Genomic DNA, 22,634 nt, shown 5'->3' on the forward strand with positions numbered 1-22,634 from the left:
TGTGGAGAATATGCACGAATAGGAAGCTGGAAGCGCTTCGCTTCATTAACCATGGAGTCTACGGTCAGCAGCCAAGAGAGGAACGAGTTCTTTCAAAGGGTAAGGCGGTATCTCGTGTTATCCATTAAGGACCTCCAACTGACAATTGTAGCTCAAACCATGCTGCGTCAAGATAAGTCAATTGGCGATACGACAAGCTGATGCACCAGCTTCATTTCGAGAACTAAGCGAGCAGACAAGGCTCCTTCATGAAACTCTCGACGACCAAATCAGACGGAATCCTTTAATGCTGGATGACAAGTTCTCTGAATATGTCTTCTTTCCTATCCACCATGTTTTCCGTCAGATGGACCAATACCCCATGCCCTTGATAGAAAATTGTATCAAGACACTCACGATCCTTATCACACATGGCTGGAAAGAAAAAATTTCTGCGGAGCTCGTCCGGCAGCTTCTAAGTCTTCTCACTTTCATCATTGATGGAACGCCTTCATCTGGCCCGGCACGCCCTGTTGCTGAGGAGACTGTATTGGAAGCTTTTCGTGGGTTGACGGCCCTCTTCAATACAGCCGGCTTGGCGACCAAAGCAGCCTCAGGACTTTCCGAAACTGAGTCAATACCTGCTCTTGGACACGGAGTAACAGTCATGTTAAATGGGGTGGTTGATGGTGCCACGCCGCAGATTCAGCAGGAAGCATTACGGGCTTTGCAAGCTGTGTATCATGCTGTGAAAGAGTTGGCTGCGTTGGCTAGCTTCCTACCCGGCACGATCTCCTCACTAGCAAAAGTCTCATCATCTCCTAACCGATACAAAGCCATCGTTCTCGCCAAATCTTTAGAGACGGTAGGCCTTGTGTTGACCAGTGTCATGGCTGATCTTCGGACACGGTCCATACTAGCCAAGACTGAATCTGAAGATGAAGATGAAGTCCACGATAATAAGATTCTATCACCGGCTTGGCTCAAGGCAAGCACTATTCAAATCAAGAAAGCGCTTGCTGCCATGATGAAATTGCGGTCTCACGATTCAGTCGAGGTCAAGAACGCTCTCAACAAGCTTTGCGTGATTCTCCTCGACGAATGCCACAAAACACTATCCAACTGTGCAAACATACTCGTCGAGACAGCTATGATACTTGGAGAAACCGGACACAAAGTGTCTTTGACGCGGACCAGTCTACGAGATCTCATCAGCATCTATCCGGAACTTGGCGAAATCGCCAAGACAACAACATACAACTGGATGTCCAGTCTTTCACGATTGATGCAGTCTGCAGATGATGATGCAAAGATAGACGCGATACGAAATGTCATCAAGGGACTCGAGCTCTTGAAAGAGTTGCACATACAATCATCGACACTTGACGAATCGATGTCGATGATGCTCCGGGATAGTGTCATAGCCCTGATACAAGCATCAAAGTTACCGGCGACGAATGAGAACATGGATGTTCGGCTGATAGATCAAGGAGAGGCATCGGCAGATTCTGAAGATACACAATACCAACCAGTCCTGCTCCCCGCCGAATCCCAAAAGAAGCTCCGAAACGAGTTATCATCGCTCGTTACATTTCTCGGCACATCGCCGCAACACGCAAGGTTTGCAGGCAATATGTTGGAACAAGTTCAAGATTCCGACAACCATGTTGGCCAGGTTGCTACGTTTTGGCTCTGCTTTCAGATTGTGAAAGCGAGCCACAAATCATCTGCCGAAGAAGACATGTTTTTTAATCTGTCGTCAGTAGCAGATACATCCTTGGATATCGACGCCATATTTAATGAGCTTTACACCAATTCAGTGCAGATTCTTGATCGACATACAGATACAGATCCAGTTGACTGGCGCTCCGAAGCCTTGGCTTTAGAAGCAATCGCTTATACGGCACAGAGGTCTGGTGAATCTTTTCGTCCCGAACTGATCGACGTACTCTTTCCAGTTGCAACATTTCTAGGATCCAAGAATGTACAGCTTCAAAAGCATGCGATCGCTACGTTGAACAGTCTGGCCGCCTCCTGTGGATATGCCAACGTGTCGGAACTTATTATCCGGAATGTTGATTACATGGTCAACTCAGTCTCCCTGAGACTCAATAGCTTGGACATATCACCCGCGTCGATCAATGTACTGACCATGATGATCCGACTGGCAGGTCCCCGTCTGGTGCCCTATCTAGACGACGTCGTCGACTCCATTTTCGGAGCCCTTGACAACTACCACGGCTATCCTCTGTTTGTAGAGAACCTTTTCATCGTGCTCAAAGAGGTTGTGAATCAAGGTGTTCTTTCAGATATGTTATTGCTTGAACATCAAACAAATTCGAGACCAGACCACAGGAAACAACACAAGAAAGTACCAGGTCTCTCCGATCTCATGGGTGTATTGGAGAAAAGAAAGCAGCGGGCAGTCTCTGAAAAGATGGAAATGGATAATGTGAAAGGACACCCGAAGATGCCGTGGAAAGAGGGCAAGGATGAGGAGGTGGCAGAACCTCCCCAAGAGCCAGAGAAACCGCCCAATACGCAGACGTACCAGCTATTGCTGAGAGTGGCAAACCTCACACAGCATTACCTTACATCGCCGACACCAACGTTGCGAAGATCACTGCTTGAGCTTTTAACAAATGTCTCCACTGCTTTGGCACCCGATGAAGAAGCGTTTTTGCCACTGGTCAATTCGATCTGGCCCGTCGTGATCGACAGGTTGCATGACCCAGAAGCTTATATCGCGATCGAAGCTTGCCACGCGCTTGCTGGACTTTGCGTTGCTGCGGGGGACTTTCTTAGCTCTCGGTTCAAGACCGACTGGGCTGACTGGCTTCGCGATTGGTGCAGCAAAATTAAACACCAAGCTTCCGCCTCACCGAGATGGGCCAGACCCCATGGGGAAGCTGACATTACGTGGGGAAGAGAAAGCGATGATAACCGAGTACTTGTGCCCCTGAAAAATGGTGACAGTTTAAGCGGCAAGCCTCTAACGCGAATGGTCACATCGTCTTCAGGTAGCCTGGGGAAATTTGCGTCACCAGTACGATTATGGGAGGGCACGGTCGAACTATTGACAGCTCTCGTGTCGCATGTTCAAGTGGATGAGGAAATGTTTGACGACATTCTCGATCTGCTTGCGGGGGTTTTGGAGCAGAACGTTCAAGTTCGGGAGGCATTGGAGGCTGTCAACAAGGACGCTGTATGGTTATCACGATATGAACGAGGGAACGTTGAATGGCTGGCAACCCCGAAAATGGACGGATTGCAATTCGCTGCCATGGCAATGTCTCAGGAAAGGGCATCCAGTAGCTGAGCAGGACAAGAATGAGACCAACAAGTAATATCGATGTTCTGATCATGCCATACCTACCTATGTTTCGGATGGAACAGCAGGATGGCAAGAGCCGGCATAACAAGTCAGCCAACATGGCACGACTCGTTTTCTGGGGTGATAATATGAGTGCTAGGGACGCCACTGGTCAAACTAATCCTGGATCAGTGATCACAAACAAAGTATCGTTGAGGACAGCAATTGTTTATGTGATGGTTTCACGTGGGACTTTCCTTGTTAAACCACCAAAGGATCTTGCGTGAGAAAGAAAGAAAAAAACCAGAGGTCTAGAACGGGCTGACGGCTCCGCAGTGGAAACATTGAGCGCTTTCTCCGCACAAGATGTGTCAATACCTTCCTGTTCAAGCTAGCTTGCATAGGCTAATAATTGGAGTCATTACAGGAATGGGTCTCTCCGAACGAACCAGGGAGAGTGAGATTACGTTCAAACCTCCTTTCGCTTTACCCCAGAAATATAATCAAGATGCAACGGAAGCGATTTCGTAATGGAATCATCACGTTGAGTGTCTAGACTCGAGAGTCTGGAGCATCCCCAGATTTTCAATACGGGTCTGGGGAGGCCTCGTGGCTACCACGGCATCGTATCCATTTTCCCCAGAAAGCCAAGAAGACATAACGTAACGAGATTCTTGAGCGTCATTCTTGTTCTACACGGGAGTTGCAAATTCTTCGTGAGGGGAAACATATCGTGAGGAGATTTCAAGCCACAATCGGTATCAACGTTGGAGTGCCCTAGTCAAGGAAACGCCGAAAAAAGAGTGAAGTGCCTGGCAAAAAGATAACGCTTTGCCTTAGTTGGCGGTCAAACAGCAGCGAAGTCGGCGGGTGAGGGGAAGATGCCTCCAAATTCGCTAGTTGGCCTACAAAGAGCATGGTTCCGTATTCATCGATACCACCGGCGCATGCGATTACCTAGAGCCAATAGGGAGCCAAGATTTGGGGATCTGGAAGCTTTTGGCTTTCTAGCCCTAGAACTAGTGTTGGTCGGCAATCCTTGTTTAGGTGAAAGCGGCCGCGTGAGGGTGGTCTTGGAGCATGTGGGGGAGCGGCTAAAAGGAGCTGGGAGTTCAAAGGCCTCTCCAAAAGAGCGCCTCTCTGTTTGAGCTGTCAGGCAGTTGGAGGTCCTTGGCGATCTATTGGCATCCAGGGCATCACGTTGCCAAGTTCTGCAGCACACTAGACGGGATCTTGACTGCAGATCCAAAAGTCTGGGCAAGGCTGGAGTTGCACCAGGACCTTGACCTTGCTTAACTTTGACCCAAACACTCGGTCCCAATAACAGCATTCGCCATGTAATATGATACAAAACGCTGGGAATCATAATTTGATGATCTCAACAAGAGTCACCCGAAGACGGACAAGTTCCATGATAACGACCTTCCCAAAGTAGCTCAATCTGGCTGCGGGGCCGAAACGCAGGCGTTGTGCTGATTGCAGACAGACAAGGTGTTGAGGCTAAAGGATCATACCCATACAAGCGTCATCACTCGGCGTCTGGGGCGCGTTTAGTCCAACAGCGAACAAGACAGCTGAATGGTACCTGAGGCATGGGTAAGTGCAGCTCATCTCCTAGCAATACAGTAATAAGAATCTGACACATTTGGGTAGCATTCTGGATAACCTTATTCCTTATTCTCATGGAAGGAGGAAGCAACTCGCCCGCACCTAAACTCTACAGTCAGTACCTGGGCACTGACATTGCAATTCTGACAACGAGTCAGTCAAGATAACGGTATAAAAAATATTATCGAACCACAGGCGATTTAAGCGCGCTTTCAACCGTTTATCGAAACAGCACGAGCCATTTCCAGGTTTTGAGATCTAGACGTGACCGGGCCGGTCATGGACGACAAGATTCTCGGCTGTGAAGCCTCTCGCCCTCGCCGAGAGAAAGGCCAGAAACAAAGATGGGACTGAGATAAGGGGGGGCAAACTACCGTCGTGCTACTGTATTCCAGGCAGGCATGGGAAAAATCTGTACCCACCATGATACGGCAGCTGTATGCAAGCTAACCAATAGCTTCGTCAATCTGCTGTTTAGTCTCAAGATAAACTCTTTGGGGGAAAGCAAGATGGGTTAGACTCCCCGTTCTGCACACCATTAACTCTAAGCTTGACCCGTCACGCTAAACCAACACCCTTCGCCCGTCTCCATGCCCATCTGCAACCCCAACTCTAGTCGGTAGCTCCCATCGTGTTGACCCCAGCGCCACCAAATCTAGACCATTGTAACAGCTCCATCCATGTTGTCGGTATGTTGTGCAGCTGTCAAGAAGTCGAGTACAAATACCGGCACATCCTCCCTCGTTGTTGGAATTGAAGAAACAAGAGCTTTCATCACTCTCAACTTCCTTTACCTCTCATCTCTCTCATACACCACACTACTTTTCACAACTACCACCCACGAATAGTAGCCATGGCTTCTACTCCTCCCCAAGCTGACTACGGCAAGGAGGCCGTTCTCGATGTCAGCGAGAACCAAGATGTCGAGACCGGCGAGGTCAAGAACGGTGGTCTCCAGCGAGATCTCAAGAACCGACACATGCAGATGATTGCCATCGGTATGACTTCACTTCTCCTTCTTGACGCCTCTCAGCACATTGCTAACTTGTATTCATAGGTGGTGCCATCGGTGCTGGTCTCTTCGTCGGTTCGGGTGGTGCCCTTCAGAAGGGTGGCCCCGCTGCTCTCCTCATCGGTTACCTCATCATCGGTATCATGCTTCTCTGCACATGCTTGGCCCTGGCTGAGATGGCTGTCCTCTACCCCGTCAACGGTGCCTTCTTCACATACATCTGCCGCTTCGTCGATCCTTCTTGGGGCTTCGCCATGGGTTGGCAATACGCTTTGGCTTGGTTGACTGTGCTCCCCTTTGAACTGATCGCTGCCTCCATCACCATCAAGTTCTGGAGAGAAGATATCAACATGGCTGTCTGGGTCTCCGTCTTCCTTGTCACTCTCATTGGTATTCAGTTCTTCGGTGTTCGAGGATACGGTGAGGTCGAGTTTGTGCTCTCCATCATCAAGATCTGCGCCTGTGTTGGTTTCATCATCCTTGGTATTGTCATCAACTGTGGTGGTGTCGGCGACCAGGGCTACATTGGTGTCAAGTACTGGCAGGACCCTGGTGCTTTCACCAGCTTCAAGGGTTTCTGCGCTGTCTTTGTCGTCGCTGCTTTCTCTTTCGGTGGTACTGAGATGGTTGGTCTTGCTGCTGCCGAGTCCGCCGACCCCCGCCGATCCATCCCCATGGCTAGCAAGCAGGTTTTCTGGCGAATTGCCATTTTCTACATCCTCAACCTGTTCATCGTCGGTCTCATCCTCCCCGCCAACGACCCTCGTCTCATGGGTGCCAGCGGTGCCAACACTAAGGCCTCTCCCTTCGTTCTTGCTATCCAGGATGCTGGTATCAAGGTCCTCCCTAGCATCATGAACGCTGTCATCACTGTTGCTGTCCTCTCTGTTGCCAACTCCTGCACTTTCGGTTCCACCCGAACCATCCAGGCCATGGCTGAGCGCAACATGGCCCCCGGCTTCTTCAAGTACATCGACTCCAAGGGCCGCCCTCTCTACTGTGTTCTCCTCCAGATCGCTTTCGGTCTCCTCGCCTACATCGGTGCCGCTCCTCAGGGTATGGAGATCTTTGGCTGGCTCCTGGCCCTTACTGGTCTCGGTTTCCTCTTCGTCTGGGGTTCTATCTGCCTTGCCCACATCCGCATGCGCGCTGGTATGAAGGCACAGGGTGTCAACCTCGGCCTCATCCCCTACAAGACCCCCTTCGGCGTTGCTGGTTCTTACCTCGGACTTGGACTCAACATTCTCGCTCTCATCGCCTCTTTCTACACTGCTCTCTACCCTGCCTCTGGAGCCTCTCCTGCCGCTGAGGCCTTCTTCAGCTCTTACCTGGCTTTCTTCTCTGTCACCCTCCTCTACGTCGGTTACAAGGTCTGCACTCGCAAGTGGCAGATGTATGTCCGACCTTCTGAGATGGATCTCAGCACTGGAGCTGTCTTCCTCGAGGAGGAGGAGCCCAAGGAGCCTTTCGTCTGGGCCGACGCCCCTAAGCGAGTGCTCCGCAGCTTCTTTTAAGCGCATGTGATGAATGATGGTTGATAGGATTATGGATACCCAGTGTAACGCACGAGTTAATGGAATGTATATATGATGTAATATTTCGAGTTTTCTACTAGCGAACAAAAGCAAGGCGATTAGCGTTCTTGAGCAAAATCTGCACATAGACAAAATACGCATATGCAAATTCTACAATTTATCTGAGCACCAGCAATGTGAAGCATTCAACTTGAAAGAAATTATCAATAGGGTGGAGAACGTTGGGCACTTTATGCCAGCCTAGACTACCTTCCACTAGGTATTTAGTGATAGCCACTGTCGAAGCTTAATGTTGTACCGCATAGCTCATCGTCACTCTCAATAGTCGCCCAACGGCAACAGCAACGCTCCGGCACAGTCCTAAAATAAGCTGATCCCAGGGTTCCCTTCTGTGAGTGCAATAATTCTCATTACTCCTCGTGGTTGCTCGACATCGAGAGCTCCCGACGTGTGGTCTGGAGGACCCTTACTCCACTCGCGACGCCCTTGAGCCATGTTGCGATAACACCTTCATACCTGGCTCGAACATTTCGCAACTCCCGCGCATGCTGCTTCTTGATGTCCTTGAAAATTTCGTCAGGGTGCTGTTTCTTGGGCTCCGTTAGGTGAGCCTTTCGAAGACCATTCAGCATTCGTGGAGTGATCTCGGTGCCTTCTTTAACTGCTTTGCGGACTGTAGCGAGCTTGTCGTCGAATTCACTCCAAAATTCATTGGAGTCCTCAGAATCTCCAGAGTCTCCAGGGCCATCTGATAGGGGAGCATTTGCCTGCTTGGAAGTGCTCGGATCGGCGACAGAATATTCGACGTCCTTCACCATGTCCTCGATAGTATCGTCGACTGTATCATCTATAGCATCTTTGGCATTTTCTTCGACAGTACTCGTAGGTGCTAAACGTCGTTTCTTGAGAGGGTTCTCTTTCTTTCCGATGTCGTCAGCAGCCTCTCTAGATCGTGGGTGCTTAAGCTCTGCATTATCTCGGGCTGTTTCGCTTCTTGTCACACGATCGGAAAGGCTTCTTGGTGTGGATCGGGACCGGTTATCGATCCAATCTAGACTGGGTGTGGGACCGTTTTCGTTGAGCTTCCACTGATGCAGGTTGGCATTGGGGAACTTCTCTTGGGCGACAACCGCATGTTCAGATGACAAGAAGTGACCTGGGAACAAGATCTTGAGGGCAATGATTTCTGCCCAAGATGAAGGGACCGGTAGATCACTGATTTCTCGGATGGTTTGGGTGGTAACAGTCTCGACGATGCTTTTGAAGGCCTGTGTCTCGGTATCGGAGACGTCCTTTTTAGTTATCATCTGCAACCACCTTGCTTCCATCTTTAGAACAAACTTCGTTGTGTTCAACTTCTTTTTCGAAGTGTACAGATCGATGTCCCAGACGCCATTCATCCTGGACCTGCATTTATATTAGAGACATCCACAGAGGCCAGGGGGTAGCATAAACGTTGACCCTCGAGCTTTAGAAGAAAGACTCACCGTCTCATGGCGCACTTGTGTGACTTGCTTGATTGAGTACTCTTGGAGAAGGGAGAAAGGTGGGATGAATGTGGATGTGAAAGGTGGAAGAAGTGAGAGCAAAATAAAAGGCTCTCTGCTGCCCAACGCACGTTGAATGCACAAGTAGGTAGGTGCAGTGATTCACTGCCAGATAGCATGTGACCTTGAGCACAAAAGAAGAGGTAGAGATACGTTACTGCCTCTCTAACTGCCCAGGTGGATTGAATAAAAACAACGACTGCAAGAAGACCAGAAGAAAATACTGATGATCTACTACTAGCCCATATATACACTAAAGCTGGTTTAATATTTCCATCAGTCACTAAATCCTTACTGATTTTTCTGCAGTCCACCTGCCACCATATCAGGCTCATGGTGTTTCCTTCCTTATGTAAATTTCTGCGTTCAAACTTTAGTTGGATGCCAGCAAATGACTCTACCTACAGTTTAGCCTGCAATTTCTTCTCCTCCCATCTCTCGTTGATAATCAGATTCTGCCAAAACCTCCACGTCGCAACTGCAACAGCCAGAGGTGGACATCCAAGAAGCAACCACGTCCACCAGTCCGGAGTCTCCTTCTTCAACCCCTTGATCGCCTTGTCCAGCTGCACCTGTAAATCCTCTCGCGATCCATCATTCCAAAGCACGATACCCTTGCCTTCTCCCCGTTCCTCGCACCTCTGAGCCTTTTCCCGCACATCGGTCTGGCTGCGCACTCTGTTCTCTGCATCTTCTGCGCTGAGGTGAGGATCCCGCGCTCGCAGGCGCTGCATCTGGATTGCTGGGTCGCGGACGGCAACGACAGCCGCGACACCACAGAGTTTGTCGAGGCCACTTTCAAAGAGCAGTGGTATATCGAGCACAACTGCCCAGTGGCCACGGAAGTAGTATCCGACTACAGATTTGAACATTTCCCACCGTACGGCTGGGTGTACAATATGGTTGAGTACTGAACGGTCCTTCTTCCTTTCCTCGCTATCGCCAAACACACGTCGTCCTAGAGCTGGCCTGTTGAGAGGTCTGCCCTTTCCATCGGGTCCATCTTCTGGCATTTTATCTGAGGGCTCCACAAGTAGCTCTGGCGTTGTAGGTCCAAAGTGTTTCACAATGGCTTGATAGCCACGAGTTCCAGGTTCCACGACCTTGCGGGCCAGAATGTCTGCGTCTATGATTGGCAGGTCATATGGCTGTGAGGATAGCATTGATGAGACTGTCGATTTGCCCGTGGCAATCGAGCCTGTGAGACCGATGAGAAGCATGTTTGCGTAGCTAGCGAATGCGCTGGGTAGAAGTTGCAGTAACTGTAGGCCTGGGTGCCTAGTTTGTCTCTGAGATGGAATTTCTAGTGGCCAAGAAGTTGGTTTAGTGAGTTGCGTCTTTTTAATTGTCAAATTTGAGATGGGAGATGACCTCGTAACTGGTTGTTGTTGAGGAATGATATGATAACCTTGGACCGATGATGCAATTACCGAGGATGTACGGATACGCAACGGGTGAACCCCACCTGGATATCTTCTTAACCATATCAAGCCAACGACATGTTCAAATCAACGACACGTGAAGGCATATTTTACACCTTCAACATGATTAAGTTTACCGATTCAATTAATACAATTAAAGAATCCTAGCAGAGGAATTATGTAAAGCAATTTCCATATGCTGTTCCAAAGGTGCCTAGTTTCCCCTTCCATAACCTCATAAACACAACATCCTCATCGCTGTGTCCGATTTATCATTGACCGTTGGCCATCAATTGGCATCGCTCTGATGAGCAGATTGTTTGATTAAAACGATCTTGGACCAACTATAATATGTTAGAATTGGTTTTGTGCGTGTCAAATTCGCGGCCACTTACAAATCGAGGATGTGTGCTGGTTGGCGATGCAGTCTTGTCTTCTTCTGCTGCTCTTGTGCTTTTTGTGCACTGTGGTTCGCCTGTAGAATCCCATCAGCCCACGGTGAGGAATTTCAGTGTAGAGATACTTACGTGACACCTCGCCTAGTTGGGAAGTCGGACGGCATAAAACCATCCCTCGTCGGTCACGTACCACTTGGAATCACCCATGTGATCAATGGTAAATCGGTTGCGCTGGGTCCAGTTCCCGTCAACTTCACGGACATAGTAGAAACGGGAAGGGTCATCATCGGCGGGCTTGAATTCCTGAGGCTCGTACAGCTTGTTCGCATGCGCAAACTTGATCTGACGGAGCTGCTCTTCACCCGCAGTACGACCAACACCCATGACTTCGGGGATGTGACCGCCACCGCCACCACCACCAGGGACATTACCTGCAAAAACGGGGACCGTGCCGGGCACAGCAGTTCCACCCGCCAGGCCGACCGTGGGGACGCCAGGAACGTTCTGCATCTGAGGCACAAACTGCTGCTGTGGCTGCTGCAGCTGGCCGGCGATGAGAACTGGCTGCTGGCCCATGGTCGGCTGCTGGACGTAGTAGGGTTGCTGCTGCTGTTGGACAACGTAGCCTCCATAGGCACTAGGCTGGGGAGCCATGGAACCGATAGCTGGCTGCTGTAGAAATGGTCAGTACATGTTGGTGAAAGCGATGAACGTTTGGAAGATGAGATGAGGGAGAGATAGAAAATCCTAGCACGTCGCTTGACGATGCAGGAGAGAAACACTAAAGCACTTGTATCAAACGAACTCGTGCAAAAGACAGAGCAAAACGGTAAGCCAGCTAAGTGAACTTGCATAGTAAGTGTAGCCGTTGAGATAGTATGTCTTTGGCACCACGACGGTGGTGTAGGAGGAAGAGGGGGCAATAGCAAAAGGGGCAGCAGAAACATAGTTAAAAGAAGCAGGGGCACCGACTTGAAGACCGGCAAGGCCACCGTCATGACGAGGCACGTAAACGTGCTGCATAGGACCAAAGGTGGTGTCGGGAACAGGAGGCTGGAAGTGCAGCCCGTTCACAGGAGGGGCAGCGTTCTGATAGTCACCCATGTTGCTGGCTTGGTTGAGGGTGAGAGCGGGAGACTGAGGGCCGATACCGATATACGTGATAGGGCTTGGGGTCGGGGTCGGAGAATTGACGATGTCGTTTGGTCCTACGCTGATGTAGGAAGCAGGATGAAATTGAGGGGGAGAGAAAAAATGCTGCTGATGGGCCTGAGGAGGGGGCGAGATGAAATTGACGGACCCAGGCAGCTGGTAACTGAGGCTCTGAGTCGGATTGGCACTGATATGCCACTGCAGCTGGTTGGCGCCTAAACCGAGAGCGGGGAAGTTTGTAGGCTGAGTCTCGATCTTTTGCTCCGGGGCAGAAGTGACAGCAGCAGTAGCAGTAGCAGTAGCAGTGGAAGCAGCAGCCTTGATTCCAGGAGGTGTCTTTGGGGCACTGACACCGTTGACGCCAGCACTGAAGCCGCCGCTGGGAGAATTGGCACTGGTGTATCCCGTGATACGACCAGAATTGAAGTCCCTGGCGAAAGCAGAAGTTGTCGCTGGCTTAGTCTCGGGTTCAAAGTGCACTTGACGAGACTCGGGAGTCTTGGGTCGTCGAGGCGTCTTTGGAGACTTGAGCGGGTTCGCGCCTGCCGAAGCCATGATTGGTTCTTTCTTTCAAGAAGAAAGAGTTCAACTCTGACAATTAGAGGCGGAAAACTCTTTCTCGAGAGGCCTGCGATTCAAGAACCTCAAGGCTAGAGATGCCTCTTTTTCTCTGATGAAGAAAGGAAAAGAAGAGGAGACTCAAAACAAGAGGGCAGCTCGTCAAGATATCACCTCCACTCTGCACAAGACCTTGCAAACGCTGCGTCAAGTAACGATACAGACAAAGCGTGTTTTCAATGTTTACATTTCATCAAACACTCCAATTGAAAGCCTTTGTTTGATGCGACTCAATTTTCGCTCTCCACGTGGCTGTCACTAGCAGAGACGGTTGCCCATATGCAAGGTGACAGGATTCGCTGTGAATAAAAGGGTGCCCCAAGGAACAAGTAACTGAAATGAAAGAAAATTGAGAAAAAGAAATACTATATCTTACCAGTTTCTGCAACTCCCACCCCTGTCCATCATGGACCCAGACGGACTGATCAGGGGCCTTGTGCATCTCGTCGTACGGATCTTCAACCTTGGTCCACGTCCAAGGGAAGCATGGGAGACACATTATTGAACGAATAGGTGGTAACTCAGGTGGTCGAATAGAGTGTTTTCAAAGGGTGTTGTTGCGTTTGTTGAATGCTGAAGTTGAGTGTGGAGATGATAGGCATAAATCTCGTCCCGCTTTGGCACTCCCTCGTCACTGCGGCAGGGCGTTTGTTTTAGACTTTTATTATAGACATTCGATCAATAATAGTCATTTGCTATCATATCATAATAATACTGCATATTCTTTGTGCTATTTTCTCTGCTGCCTACGACCTGCTGTCACCGGATGAAACTCGACATTACACACATTATTCACTCATCACACGCTGTTAATATCCTCACAACAGTAAATAAATTAAAACTGCATATCAGCAACGTATAGCTTTAGCAACAGTATTGTTCTAGGACAGGCCTTAACTCTCAGTGCGCGTAATCCGTTGTCCCAAACCCCTTTTAGACTCATCCTCAGACATTAATCCTCTATTCATCATTCATTCAATACAGTCAACCCTCTCATCATCCTCTTTCACCCTTAAACTGTGTCAAACACCGTTAGGGGACTCATGTCACATCATTGCCATCTTGGCCATGTCCAGAGCCTCTTTCGATCTGGCATCTTGCTCTTTTTCTTCATCAGTGCGGCGTGCAAGCATTTTGTCCAGTCTATCCAGCTGCTCTGCTGAAAGACCAGCTTCGCCTTGACTTGTCTCGATTTGCTTCCCAAGCTCTGTCAACTCGAACCACCACCGGCGAACTCGAATCTTCTAGGGCTGAGGGGTATAGTGTCAGTAGGAAATCAGATACATGCTGGGGGGGCGGCTAAACTCACTCGAACGAAAACCGGGTACTTGTTGATGTGCACTCCAGCAAGGAGGTCTTTATATGTGTCCTCCTTCAGCTTTGTCCATGTGCTGATCCTGTCTGGTGATTTTCCAGCGGGTATACTGTAGTCAGGCTTGACCCATAGCCTGAATATCCACTGAGTTAACTCGCATTCTGGTCCTTCTGTCTCGATAAAGCGGCCCAACTGTCGGTACATTGTTTGGCATTTCCGCTTCCGGGCTTCGTCGACGTGCTCTGAGACCAAGTCAAGTTTATGACGAAAGCGCTTGATGACATCAATGCTGTGCTCGTCAGAATGGGGGTACCAGCTTTCCAGGCGCGAGATGAGTCCCTTCACGTCGACATCGGACGGCATACTGGTGCGCTTGTAGGTTACCTTGCCATCGATCCCCAATTCAAGGGCTATAGCTTGATAGTAGCCGGGCAGTGGCTCTCTTCCATCTTCCAGTCGAGCTCGAGCTATCATGGAGACCAACCCAGGAAGGTCGTACATCTGCTGGACATCGATCCATTGTGTAGGTGGCATATGCGATTCGACATCTTTGCTCCATTGGCTCTGGCACGTCTCCTTGACCTCATCCTCGATGAGGCGAACTATTTTGTCGTGAAACTCTTTGTCTCCAGTTGCCCTCACGCGGTGCGCATGGCCGAGCTCCTTACGGCGGTTGTCGAGATCATCTACAACACTTTGCTTGCCTGAAGGTATCGGCGCATTCAAATCAAACGGAACAAACCAAATACGGTCAAATCCATCAAATGAAATCATTCCATTCTTAGTTGATTCGATGCCAGCGAACTGTGGGCTCCAAAGGGCTGTTGCGTCGACCTTGCCAGGATTGTACACGATCTGAGCCCTTGCTTTCCAGTCATCGAGGCGAAGCCGAATCATAAGCTCTTTGAAATCTTTGAGGTTCACAGTAGTTGGGTCTTGCTTGGCAGGCACTCGCAATTTGGTGCGTTGCTTGGGCAGCTTCTCTAGAGTTGGTCTTGTTGCGTTGTCCTGATTATTGTTTATGTTATTGAGAGGCGAGGCATCTGGCAGATGGGTATTCTGAACATCTTGGGCGATGGGTGGCTGCTCTTCAGCAACCTGAGAGAGCGGAAACGACCCGAGGCTAGTTTTGTCTCCTTTGTCCATATCGGTAGGTCGTGAGTGAACAGTTCAAGCCATGAAAGGAAGAAAATGATTCGCGCGATACGAGTGAAGATGGTCGACGAGGTAGGCGGCAGTTAGGCAGGCATGCAATGTTTGTGGGCTGCGGTAAACAAAGATATGTGAATGAAGTTGGTAGGCGCCATCGTTGCTCAAGGCAACAACTGCATCGCCAGTGCCAACCCCCAAGAAGCGCAGTACGAGCTGACGATATAAGAAAGAGAGAGTAAAAAAAAAAAAAAAAAAAAACAACCGCTGCCATAGTCTAGAATTCCACTGGCTACTATTCAAACATTTGTATCATTAAATGACCAGACGCCCATCCCCTATCACATTCGTCTAATGCTCGCTGACCGAACCTGATATAGTGTACATTTGCCCATGGGAGGAGAGATTTCCGTTGCCATGCTACCAAACTCCGTCGAACGCTTTTTAGTCACGCCATAACTTTCTTATACAACGGGAATTTCATCCCGTGCCTCGTCCTTCTTTCGGCTCGTCTCTCTTTGTTCGTTCTTCTTCTTCTTTTTCTTCGTTGGTCCCTTGATTCCACAAAGGCGCAATTATAACGGGTCGACCAATTTGACGACAACGGTGAATAGAAATATCATAAGGTTATTACAGAGTGAGCTCATCGGAGACCGGGGTGACGGCCTCGGGAATAGGGAAGAAAGATCGTCGCACAATCTAGACGCAGGTTAGTACAAAGAACATGCAACAGTCACATAGGTAAAACTTACAGCCCAGACACCAGCTACAGAGGCAACAATACCACCAGAGATAGCCATGGGACGAAGACCGCGGGTACTTTTGAAGAGCATACCACTCAGAGCACCAGCGAGAATAGTGTTTCCAGCATCATGCTTTCCACGAAGACTGCCAATCAAGGAGTTGGTGCAGTTGTAGATAATAGCAACCACACCTAGAGAGTTGCCGAGGAAAGGTCCTCGTCGGGTAACCGAGTTGAGAACAGCGTTCAGTCGCAGCTTAGGAGGCTGGCCGGCCGACCTTCTGAGACCTTCCTGCAGACCCCAAGCACCTCCGACTCCCAAACCACCCAGGTATGTAACTCCGGCACCGTAACACAAATCGTCTGTGAAGCCACGCGAGGGCAGGACTGATTGGCCACCAGGCAACTCAGACAAGGCTGAGTCCTCGAGAGAAATATATTCGAGCGTATCTCTGTTGAGGCCGGCGAGGGGATGTAATTGCGAGGGGTCGGCAAAGGTAGAGCTCTGGAGGAAGGACTCGACGCCCTGGCCTTCCGTGGGGTCGTAGGACGAGTAATGCGCGGGTTCTTGTGTCGTGGGCTGTGAGTATGACTGAGACTGCTGTTGCTGTTGCTGCTGGTGGCCGGACTTATTGCCGCCAGTGAAAGCGTTCCAGATAGAGCCCATCGTGACTGATTGATTAGGTATGACCGAGGATGTAAGGATGCGGATTCGGGTGGATAATTCAATTCGGCGTTGTTAAAGTCGCAAGCAATAAGTCTTGTCCGAATCTCGGGCAACCTGAAGGCTTCCTCCAGGTTTAGATTTTTTTTGGTCCCCACCCACCCAGAATCAAGATTCCTCCAAGTTCTGTCACGTGCTATCGCGGCCTTTCACCCGATGATGATGGGAATCAATGACTACGACAAGATACGCAGGATATGAGAGTACATATGTATATTGATGACGGTTTAGATGTAGCTTCGTCACAAGACTCATGATGACTATTTTTGAAGCATGACGCTATACAACGAAACTTGAACCCCGCGGTAAATCATCCACATCCACTGGAAAATAGTTGTGCAGAACCGGCACTCAGGGTTCTTGCAAACAAGGAAGACGACATCACACTTGGGCGTTCTAGTGCTTGACTCGACAGTGACTGTCATGGAGGTAGCATTGCATCCTTTATCTTGAGATGTGCTACTGAATCGTAGTGCAGATTTGGTCAACTTTATCGGCCACCACCTGAAAAGTTTCTATTGGAGATTTTTTTTCATTCTCGTGCGAGTCGAGCAGCTCGGCGTAGCACGTCCCGAAGGACCAAAGATTTTTAACGAATTTTGAACATCGTGACTCTTCGAGTCAAGCATCACTGTCTGAAACGTCAAGGTACACTTGAGCGTATCATGAAACAGATCCAACAGTGGTGTCCGTAAATTCAATAAGATCAACAACGGAAACGCTCTGCACAAGGCAAAGGAGCTCCATAAAAAGGATGTTCTTCATGCACATAGGGACGAGCATCGCGTGGTTTCACATTGCTTGGTCAACGCAACGCGATGGCAGTTTACAGCATTCATTCCTTGCGAAATAAACACATTTAAGATGGAGGTATGTCGAGATCACCCCACAGTCACAGACCTCTGAGGACGTCTGCGGCTGATTAGGAAGAGCAATCACATTACTTTAGGGGGCCGGGAACGGAAAACCAGACATCGAATAGTCTGACTCTCAGCAAGCCGCAAAGCGGAGCCGCCATTAAAGTATAAATTCACATGACGGTGAAAGTCTACTCTACTGATGTAAAGAACAAGAAAGAAAACAGTAAAAGGTTGGCGGAAGAGAGGATTTTTATAATCGAAATTCTGCCAGTGATTGCGCTAGTCTCGATTAGTCAGGGAGGCTGGTTGCCCTCTAATATGGGGCTCTTTTTTGTTGTGTTACATAATATTTTGGCCTATGGAGATCTCGAATTCAACTTCGCAGTGGGCCGAATCAACAGCGTTTGGCTCTCGATGCTGCATATTGGGGTTCAAATTTCCTTTGTCCCATTTCTCTGTGGATTCTTGTGCTCAATTACGGCGAGATTCCTGGCCGAACGCATCGGGCTGGTCTCTCGTAAAGGCTTAGTCTAACCAATGCCCGGGAAAATGAAAAATTTGGTTGTCACTGCCTGTGAGACAAAATTGTATCGTCAGCTGCCTAGCGTCTAGTCCAGCCCTTTGCCTGGTTATTTTCTGTGTCTTCTATCGTAATGTGTTTTCTATTCGCAGGGAAATATCCGGCAAGAAAAAGATTCAAGAGTGCCTATACAAGAACGTTCCGAGGCAAGATGAGTGGAACATGTTGCCCTTTTCCCCTAGGTACGCCGTTTGGAGATGCGCTCAAGGGTAGCTGAAGCCTTGATTATTGAATTCAAGATACAGATAGTAGCGCGTAGCACTTGATACACGTAAACTGATTTGTTGCCTGGGTTTTATTACATAAAATAGCTGTTTTTCTTATTTTGTTGACAATCAATCTCTTCGTACCTGTGTGAATGTCCAACATAGCAGTTGGCTCTTGGAAAATGTGATGGAGAATATTGTTGTTATTGTGAAAATGGGATGGAGATACAGGAATCAATTGAACAACAAGTAAATGGATACGGTCACACCTTTCATGATTGACCTTTTGCGGTGTTTAAATATTAGGTAAATGATAGCTTATACCCATGGAAGACTATTGTTGCTATTAATACATATCAAGATGTGTACTCATCCTACCATCTATCAGATGTTCTCATCGCATACATATGCATCTCCACCAAAGAAATAGTTGATTCAAAAAATGCCCCACGGCTGATTGTTTTCTGTTATGGACAAGTTTTAACTCACCGAGGTGAGCTGATCTAATATATGAGTAAAGCATATTTCCAACCCCGTAACAATAGCGACCCGGTCCATGTGCTACCTTTCTTTTTTATTTTCCGTCTCCGTATCATGTAATAGCAAACGCCTGCCATCGTTCGATCCTATATGCGCCCTAGCCAGTCAAGGGAGATATGTGAACAAATAAAAGTCTAAATCAAAAGTAAAACAAAGAACTGCCATCTCAGGCGCGAGCCTTGTCAGAGATAGAAGATAGTAGATCATGGGTGGTAAACAGAGTCGCCCCTCTGGAGTAGGGGACGCTGATCCCAGCTGTCTTCGTCGCCACTCTCGTTGTCGTACTCATCCTCCTCGACAACGTTGTCGTTGACTCGTCGGCGAGTAGGAGTTGCGACAGTCTCGGGCTTGCTGTACATGAAATACTGAGCGAAAACACCCAGATCAAGAAAAAAGGTGACGAGACTGCCCGCGAGCCAGCTCAGGTTGACCAGAATGTATTTGCCATAGATGTGACGAGCCTCGCCAGGCCTGCATTCGTCGTGCTTGCACTTGGGATCATAGGCGAAGATAGACAGGACGTAGGTGATGTTTCCGAGACAAGCAAAGAGGAAGAAGAGCATGCTAAGCCCATCTGTCGTCTTGCGTCTCCAATTCAGGATGAGCTGGGGTAACCGAGAAGCAATGTATGCGACAGTGCAAAGATATCCAAAGATTTGGCCAGAAAGGCTAAAGTGGAGGCTATCCTCACCTCTCTCATCATGGTCGCCGTCATTTTCGCCATGAGAAGCTTTCTGACCCAAGAACCAGCCTACGACACCAGCGGCAATGACCATCACCACGATGATGGTGTTCCACACAATGGTCTGAAGGACGGTCGGGGTTCGAGGAGCAGCATCTTCGGCGATATGAGGGACGGCAGGCGACAGACCAGACCAGTCTGAGCCGCGACGTTCATCGTGAGCGATGAGTCCAGTGCGCTCGTTGGGCTCACCAGGGGCCGGGGTGGTAGGCTTCGGCGCAGGGGTCGGGGCGTCGCGCCAAGTAAAACCGCGATAGTAAAAGCACTGGGCGAGGAGGACGATATCAGCGATGGTGTAGTAGATGGCGAGGATGATCTAGAAAGCGAATTGGTTTAGTATTTAGCTTTTCAGTTGGTCAATGGCAAGTCGGGCGTTGATCATACCATGGTTGGCAGGACGCCCTGAAGAACGGCACCCAGAATGTTGAAGACATCGCCAAGAAGCCAGACAATAATGAATTGAATTGAGAGGGCGTCGGCGCTGCCGCGCTGAAAGTTCTGGATGATTTGAGGAGAGAAAACGACGACTATTTGCGATCAGTGGTGCTCAACAGGAGAGACAAACAAAGTTATGGTGACATACCCCAGCAGGCAATTGAGATTGACCTTTAAAACACGAATGATTAGCAACCGACACAATTGACATACAAAGCCATCAGAGGTCAGAGACATACCCGCAAATGCCCGAGATAGCCTCAACATCGAGATTCAGATTCGCAGTTGGCGGAGTCATGATGAACCCTGGATGACCGACAGGTAGCAGACTGCAACGTCCACCCCCAGCTCGTAGTAGAAACCGTCCTTGTAAGCCAAAAGAGACAACTGGGTCGCGATACTACAGCATTCGTCAAAGTCGAAGGGAAAGCAATTGGTCTAATAGTATTCGTTGCTGGCGACGCGAAGCAGAAAACGCAACGTAAAGGGAGGCAAGGCAAGACAAGACAAGATGGAGTGAGACGAACAGGGTTGCGGGACAGACTTTTTTTGGCCAAAGATTGGATTGCCAGGAATGGTCCCGTGCCCCAGACAAAGACGTCACTATATTAACAAGAGGAAATAGGCATGGATTGCGGGGAAATGTGCGCTAGAAGTGTCCCTGAGGCCTGAGCTTGGCTGAGAACAGTGCCAGGGTCCGAATTCAGCAACGCCATGAAGAAGAGAAAAGGTTAATAAGTTGAGGATCCAGATCTGACCAGATCCAGAATCGACAATGTCAATGCCAATGCCAACGGGACTGCAGAGTCTTGTTTAAGAAACAGCCAATTAGGATGGCTGGATGAACCAAGGGGCTGTGCCAAATGCAGGGCCACGATCATGAATGTTTCGTTTATCTGATCAGCTATTCCTGAATGAGGTCATGGCCACGGTTTACATAACAAACACCATGAAAAAGAGATGGACATGGATCCATTGCATCGCCAAGATGAAAACCAATCACAAAAGATTCTGAGTCATCAAAAACTCCATTCGGCACTGCAGGAAGATGGGCCGTAGTCGCAATACTGTCACTCTATTTATTCTATTCACCTTGAATCGCTGGCACCTTCTCACCGCTGGCCCTAGAGGAAAATAATGGGTCACTCACTCACTACCTCGGACTTAAATCCGATCTACCACTTGCTTATAAGAACTCGCCTCTTTGATGCCCGATAGCAGTTTTCAACACATCAAAGACCGAAGCCATATTCTCAAACAGTAGAGATAATATCGACTCCACGCTGACATTCAAGTGTTTGTCGTGCTTTCCGTTTACACAGATAACCGCCCCTTCCGGGTTCATTACAAATACAGATATACAACTCAAACGCCTTTTGCGCAAAACATCCCAATGTCATCGGACACCGCAGCACCTAACTTGCCGAGAGTTGCAGCTCTCGAGAACGACGATTCCATGTTGACCCGTCGCTTCGGTAAAGAAGTCGTCAACTATTATGCCGGCAGCCGTATCAATCGGTTCTCCTTCCTTCGTGCCGACACTGGCTTTCTTCGCAAGGCTGCTGCCAGTCCCACAGCTCGCTATCTGGCTCTCAGCGAACTGAACCCTCTGGTTGTCGATAAGAGAACGCCAGCATACTTGACTTTCAACGATGTTGAGCCCTTGATTGGATCAGACCCCTTTGCGCAAACCGAGGACGAAGCTATCCAGAACTTCGACTCAACCAAGACGACCCCTCTCATTGTCTTCCTCGGCATGCTAGAAGAGGGAAACGAGAACGACCACATTTCTTCTACTGATCACGGAGATATCCTGGGCCATCCCTATTTCGCCATCGACATCACCCCCAAGGGCAACCATGCTGAGAAAGCCGAGAGCTTCTTGGCCGAGCAGGAGAAAGAGGAAATGTCTCTAGACAAGAACCCTCGTGCCATGGGCCATTCTCCTGAAGCCGGTAAGCTTAAACTTTCAACGAAATCGACCGTTAAAACTAACGCCTTCAGCCGCCTTGTACGCTCAGGCCAGATCAATGATGGATTGGAACTCACGAAGCCCTTTCTGCGCTGGTTGCGGTCAGCCTAATCTATCTGTCCATGCGGGCTACAAGCGTGTCTGTCCTCCCGCCGACAAAAAGGGTGGCGAGAACAGCGAGGCTCGAGGAGATTGTGCCACTCGCCATGGCGTCTCTAACATCTGCTTCCCCAGAACGGACCCCACTATGATTGCCGCCGTTGTTTCCGCAGATGGTACAAAGATTCTCCTCGGTCGCCAGAAGCGCTGGCCCCCCTACTGGTACAGCACGCTTGCCGGTTTTCTTGAGCCTGGTGAGTCGATCGAGGAGTCGGTTAGACGCGAGGTCTGGGAGGAAAGTGGTGTCCGTGTCGGTAGAGTCGTCATCCACTCGAGTCAGCCATGGCCATACCCTGCCAGTCTCATGATTGGTGCTATTGCTCAGGCACTCCCTGGCGATGGAGAGAATATCACACTGAACGACAAGGAGTTGGAAGCGGCGAAGTGGTTCACATTGGAGGAGGCTCGCAAGGCTCTCCAATCCGGAACAAGCTCTCTTGGAGCATCTGCTCCTGAAGGATACAAGGAGGGTGATCTGCGACTGCCACCATCTCAAGCCATTGCCAACCGATTGATCACGGCCGTGGTTGAAGGATACCTAGTTGTTGCTCCTAAGATCTAGGAGACTTATGAGGAACCTCTAATTAACCTTTAGATAAAAGGGGAAGCATATAAGCGTGGGACCGG

General features: G+C 49.3%; 9 protein-coding genes across 9 annotated transcripts; 3 read left to right on the top strand and 6 right to left on the bottom strand.

Moving 5' to 3' along the window:
- Positions 1 to 51: 51 nt before the first annotated feature.
- FGSG_05573 (uncharacterized protein) lies at positions 52 to 3,298 on the top strand (the record flags this gene model as incomplete). The annotated part of the gene is made up of 2 exons (XM_011325823.1): positions 52 to 99; positions 152 to 3,298. 2 exons carry the CDS (start codon positions 52 to 54, stop codon positions 3,296 to 3,298), a joined length of 3,195 nt encoding a protein of 1,064 aa, XP_011324125.1.
- Positions 3,299 to 5,753: 2,455 nt separating this feature from the next.
- Positions 5,754 to 7,586, top strand: FGSG_05574 (uncharacterized protein; the record flags this gene model as incomplete). Its single annotated transcript, XM_011325824.1, has 2 exons — positions 5,754 to 5,898; positions 5,958 to 7,586. 2 exons carry the CDS (start codon positions 5,754 to 5,756, stop codon positions 7,424 to 7,426), a joined length of 1,614 nt encoding a protein of 537 aa, XP_011324126.1. The 3' UTR covers positions 7,427 to 7,586.
- Positions 7,587 to 7,857: 271 nt separating this feature from the next.
- On the bottom strand, positions 7,858 to 8,942 carry FGSG_12758 (uncharacterized protein; the record flags this gene model as incomplete). Its single annotated transcript, XM_011325825.1, has 2 exons — positions 7,858 to 8,854; positions 8,935 to 8,942. 2 exons carry the CDS (start codon positions 8,940 to 8,942, stop codon positions 7,858 to 7,860), a joined length of 1,005 nt encoding a protein of 334 aa, XP_011324127.1.
- Positions 8,943 to 9,283: 341 nt separating this feature from the next.
- On the bottom strand, positions 9,284 to 9,902 carry FGSG_12759 (dephospho-CoA kinase). The gene has a single exon (XM_011325826.1). The coding sequence runs from the start codon at positions 9,864 to 9,866 to the stop codon at positions 9,396 to 9,398; it is 471 nt and encodes a 156-aa protein (XP_011324128.1). The 5' UTR covers positions 9,867 to 9,902; the 3' UTR covers positions 9,284 to 9,395.
- An 802-nt stretch (positions 9,903 to 10,704) lies between these two features.
- FGSG_05576 (uncharacterized protein) lies at positions 10,705 to 13,082 on the bottom strand (the record flags this gene model as incomplete). Its single annotated transcript, XM_011325827.1, has 5 exons — positions 10,705 to 10,759; positions 10,811 to 10,879; positions 11,004 to 11,485; positions 11,615 to 12,532; positions 12,960 to 13,082. 5 exons carry the CDS (start codon positions 13,080 to 13,082, stop codon positions 10,705 to 10,707), a joined length of 1,647 nt encoding a protein of 548 aa, XP_011324129.1.
- A 547-nt stretch (positions 13,083 to 13,629) lies between these two features.
- On the bottom strand, positions 13,630 to 15,044 carry FGSG_05577 (uncharacterized protein; the record flags this gene model as incomplete). The annotated part of the gene is made up of 2 exons (XM_011325828.1): positions 13,630 to 13,827; positions 13,893 to 15,044. The coding sequence occupies 2 exons, from the start codon at positions 15,042 to 15,044 to the stop codon at positions 13,630 to 13,632; spliced, it is 1,350 nt and encodes a 449-aa protein (XP_011324130.1).
- A 282-nt stretch (positions 15,045 to 15,326) lies between these two features.
- On the bottom strand, positions 15,327 to 16,534 carry FGSG_05578 (uncharacterized protein). Its single transcript, XM_011325829.1, has 2 exons — positions 15,800 to 16,534; positions 15,327 to 15,746 (listed from the first exon to the last, which is right to left on the bottom strand). The coding sequence occupies exons 1-2, from the start codon at positions 16,454 to 16,456 to the stop codon at positions 15,678 to 15,680; spliced, it is 726 nt and encodes a 241-aa protein (XP_011324131.1). The 5' UTR covers positions 16,457 to 16,534; the 3' UTR covers positions 15,327 to 15,677.
- A 2,368-nt stretch (positions 16,535 to 18,902) lies between these two features.
- On the bottom strand, positions 18,903 to 20,174 carry FGSG_05579 (uncharacterized protein; the record flags this gene model as incomplete). The annotated part of the gene is made up of 4 exons (XM_011325830.1): positions 18,903 to 19,757; positions 19,826 to 19,968; positions 20,025 to 20,047; positions 20,116 to 20,174. 4 exons carry the CDS (start codon positions 20,172 to 20,174, stop codon positions 18,903 to 18,905), a joined length of 1,080 nt encoding a protein of 359 aa, XP_011324132.1.
- A 1,095-nt stretch (positions 20,175 to 21,269) lies between these two features.
- On the top strand, positions 21,270 to 22,569 carry FGSG_05580 (uncharacterized protein; the record flags this gene model as incomplete). Its single annotated transcript, XM_011325831.1, has 2 exons — positions 21,270 to 21,831; positions 21,881 to 22,569. The coding sequence occupies 2 exons, from the start codon at positions 21,270 to 21,272 to the stop codon at positions 22,567 to 22,569; spliced, it is 1,251 nt and encodes a 416-aa protein (XP_011324133.1).
- Between the last annotated feature and the right edge of the window lie 65 nt (positions 22,570 to 22,634).

The sequence above is a fragment of the Fusarium graminearum genome, chromosome 3 (genome assembly GCF_000240135.3).
Source record: "Fusarium graminearum PH-1 chromosome 3, whole genome shotgun sequence".
NCBI lineage: Eukaryota > Fungi > Ascomycota > Sordariomycetes > Hypocreales > Nectriaceae > Fusarium > Fusarium graminearum.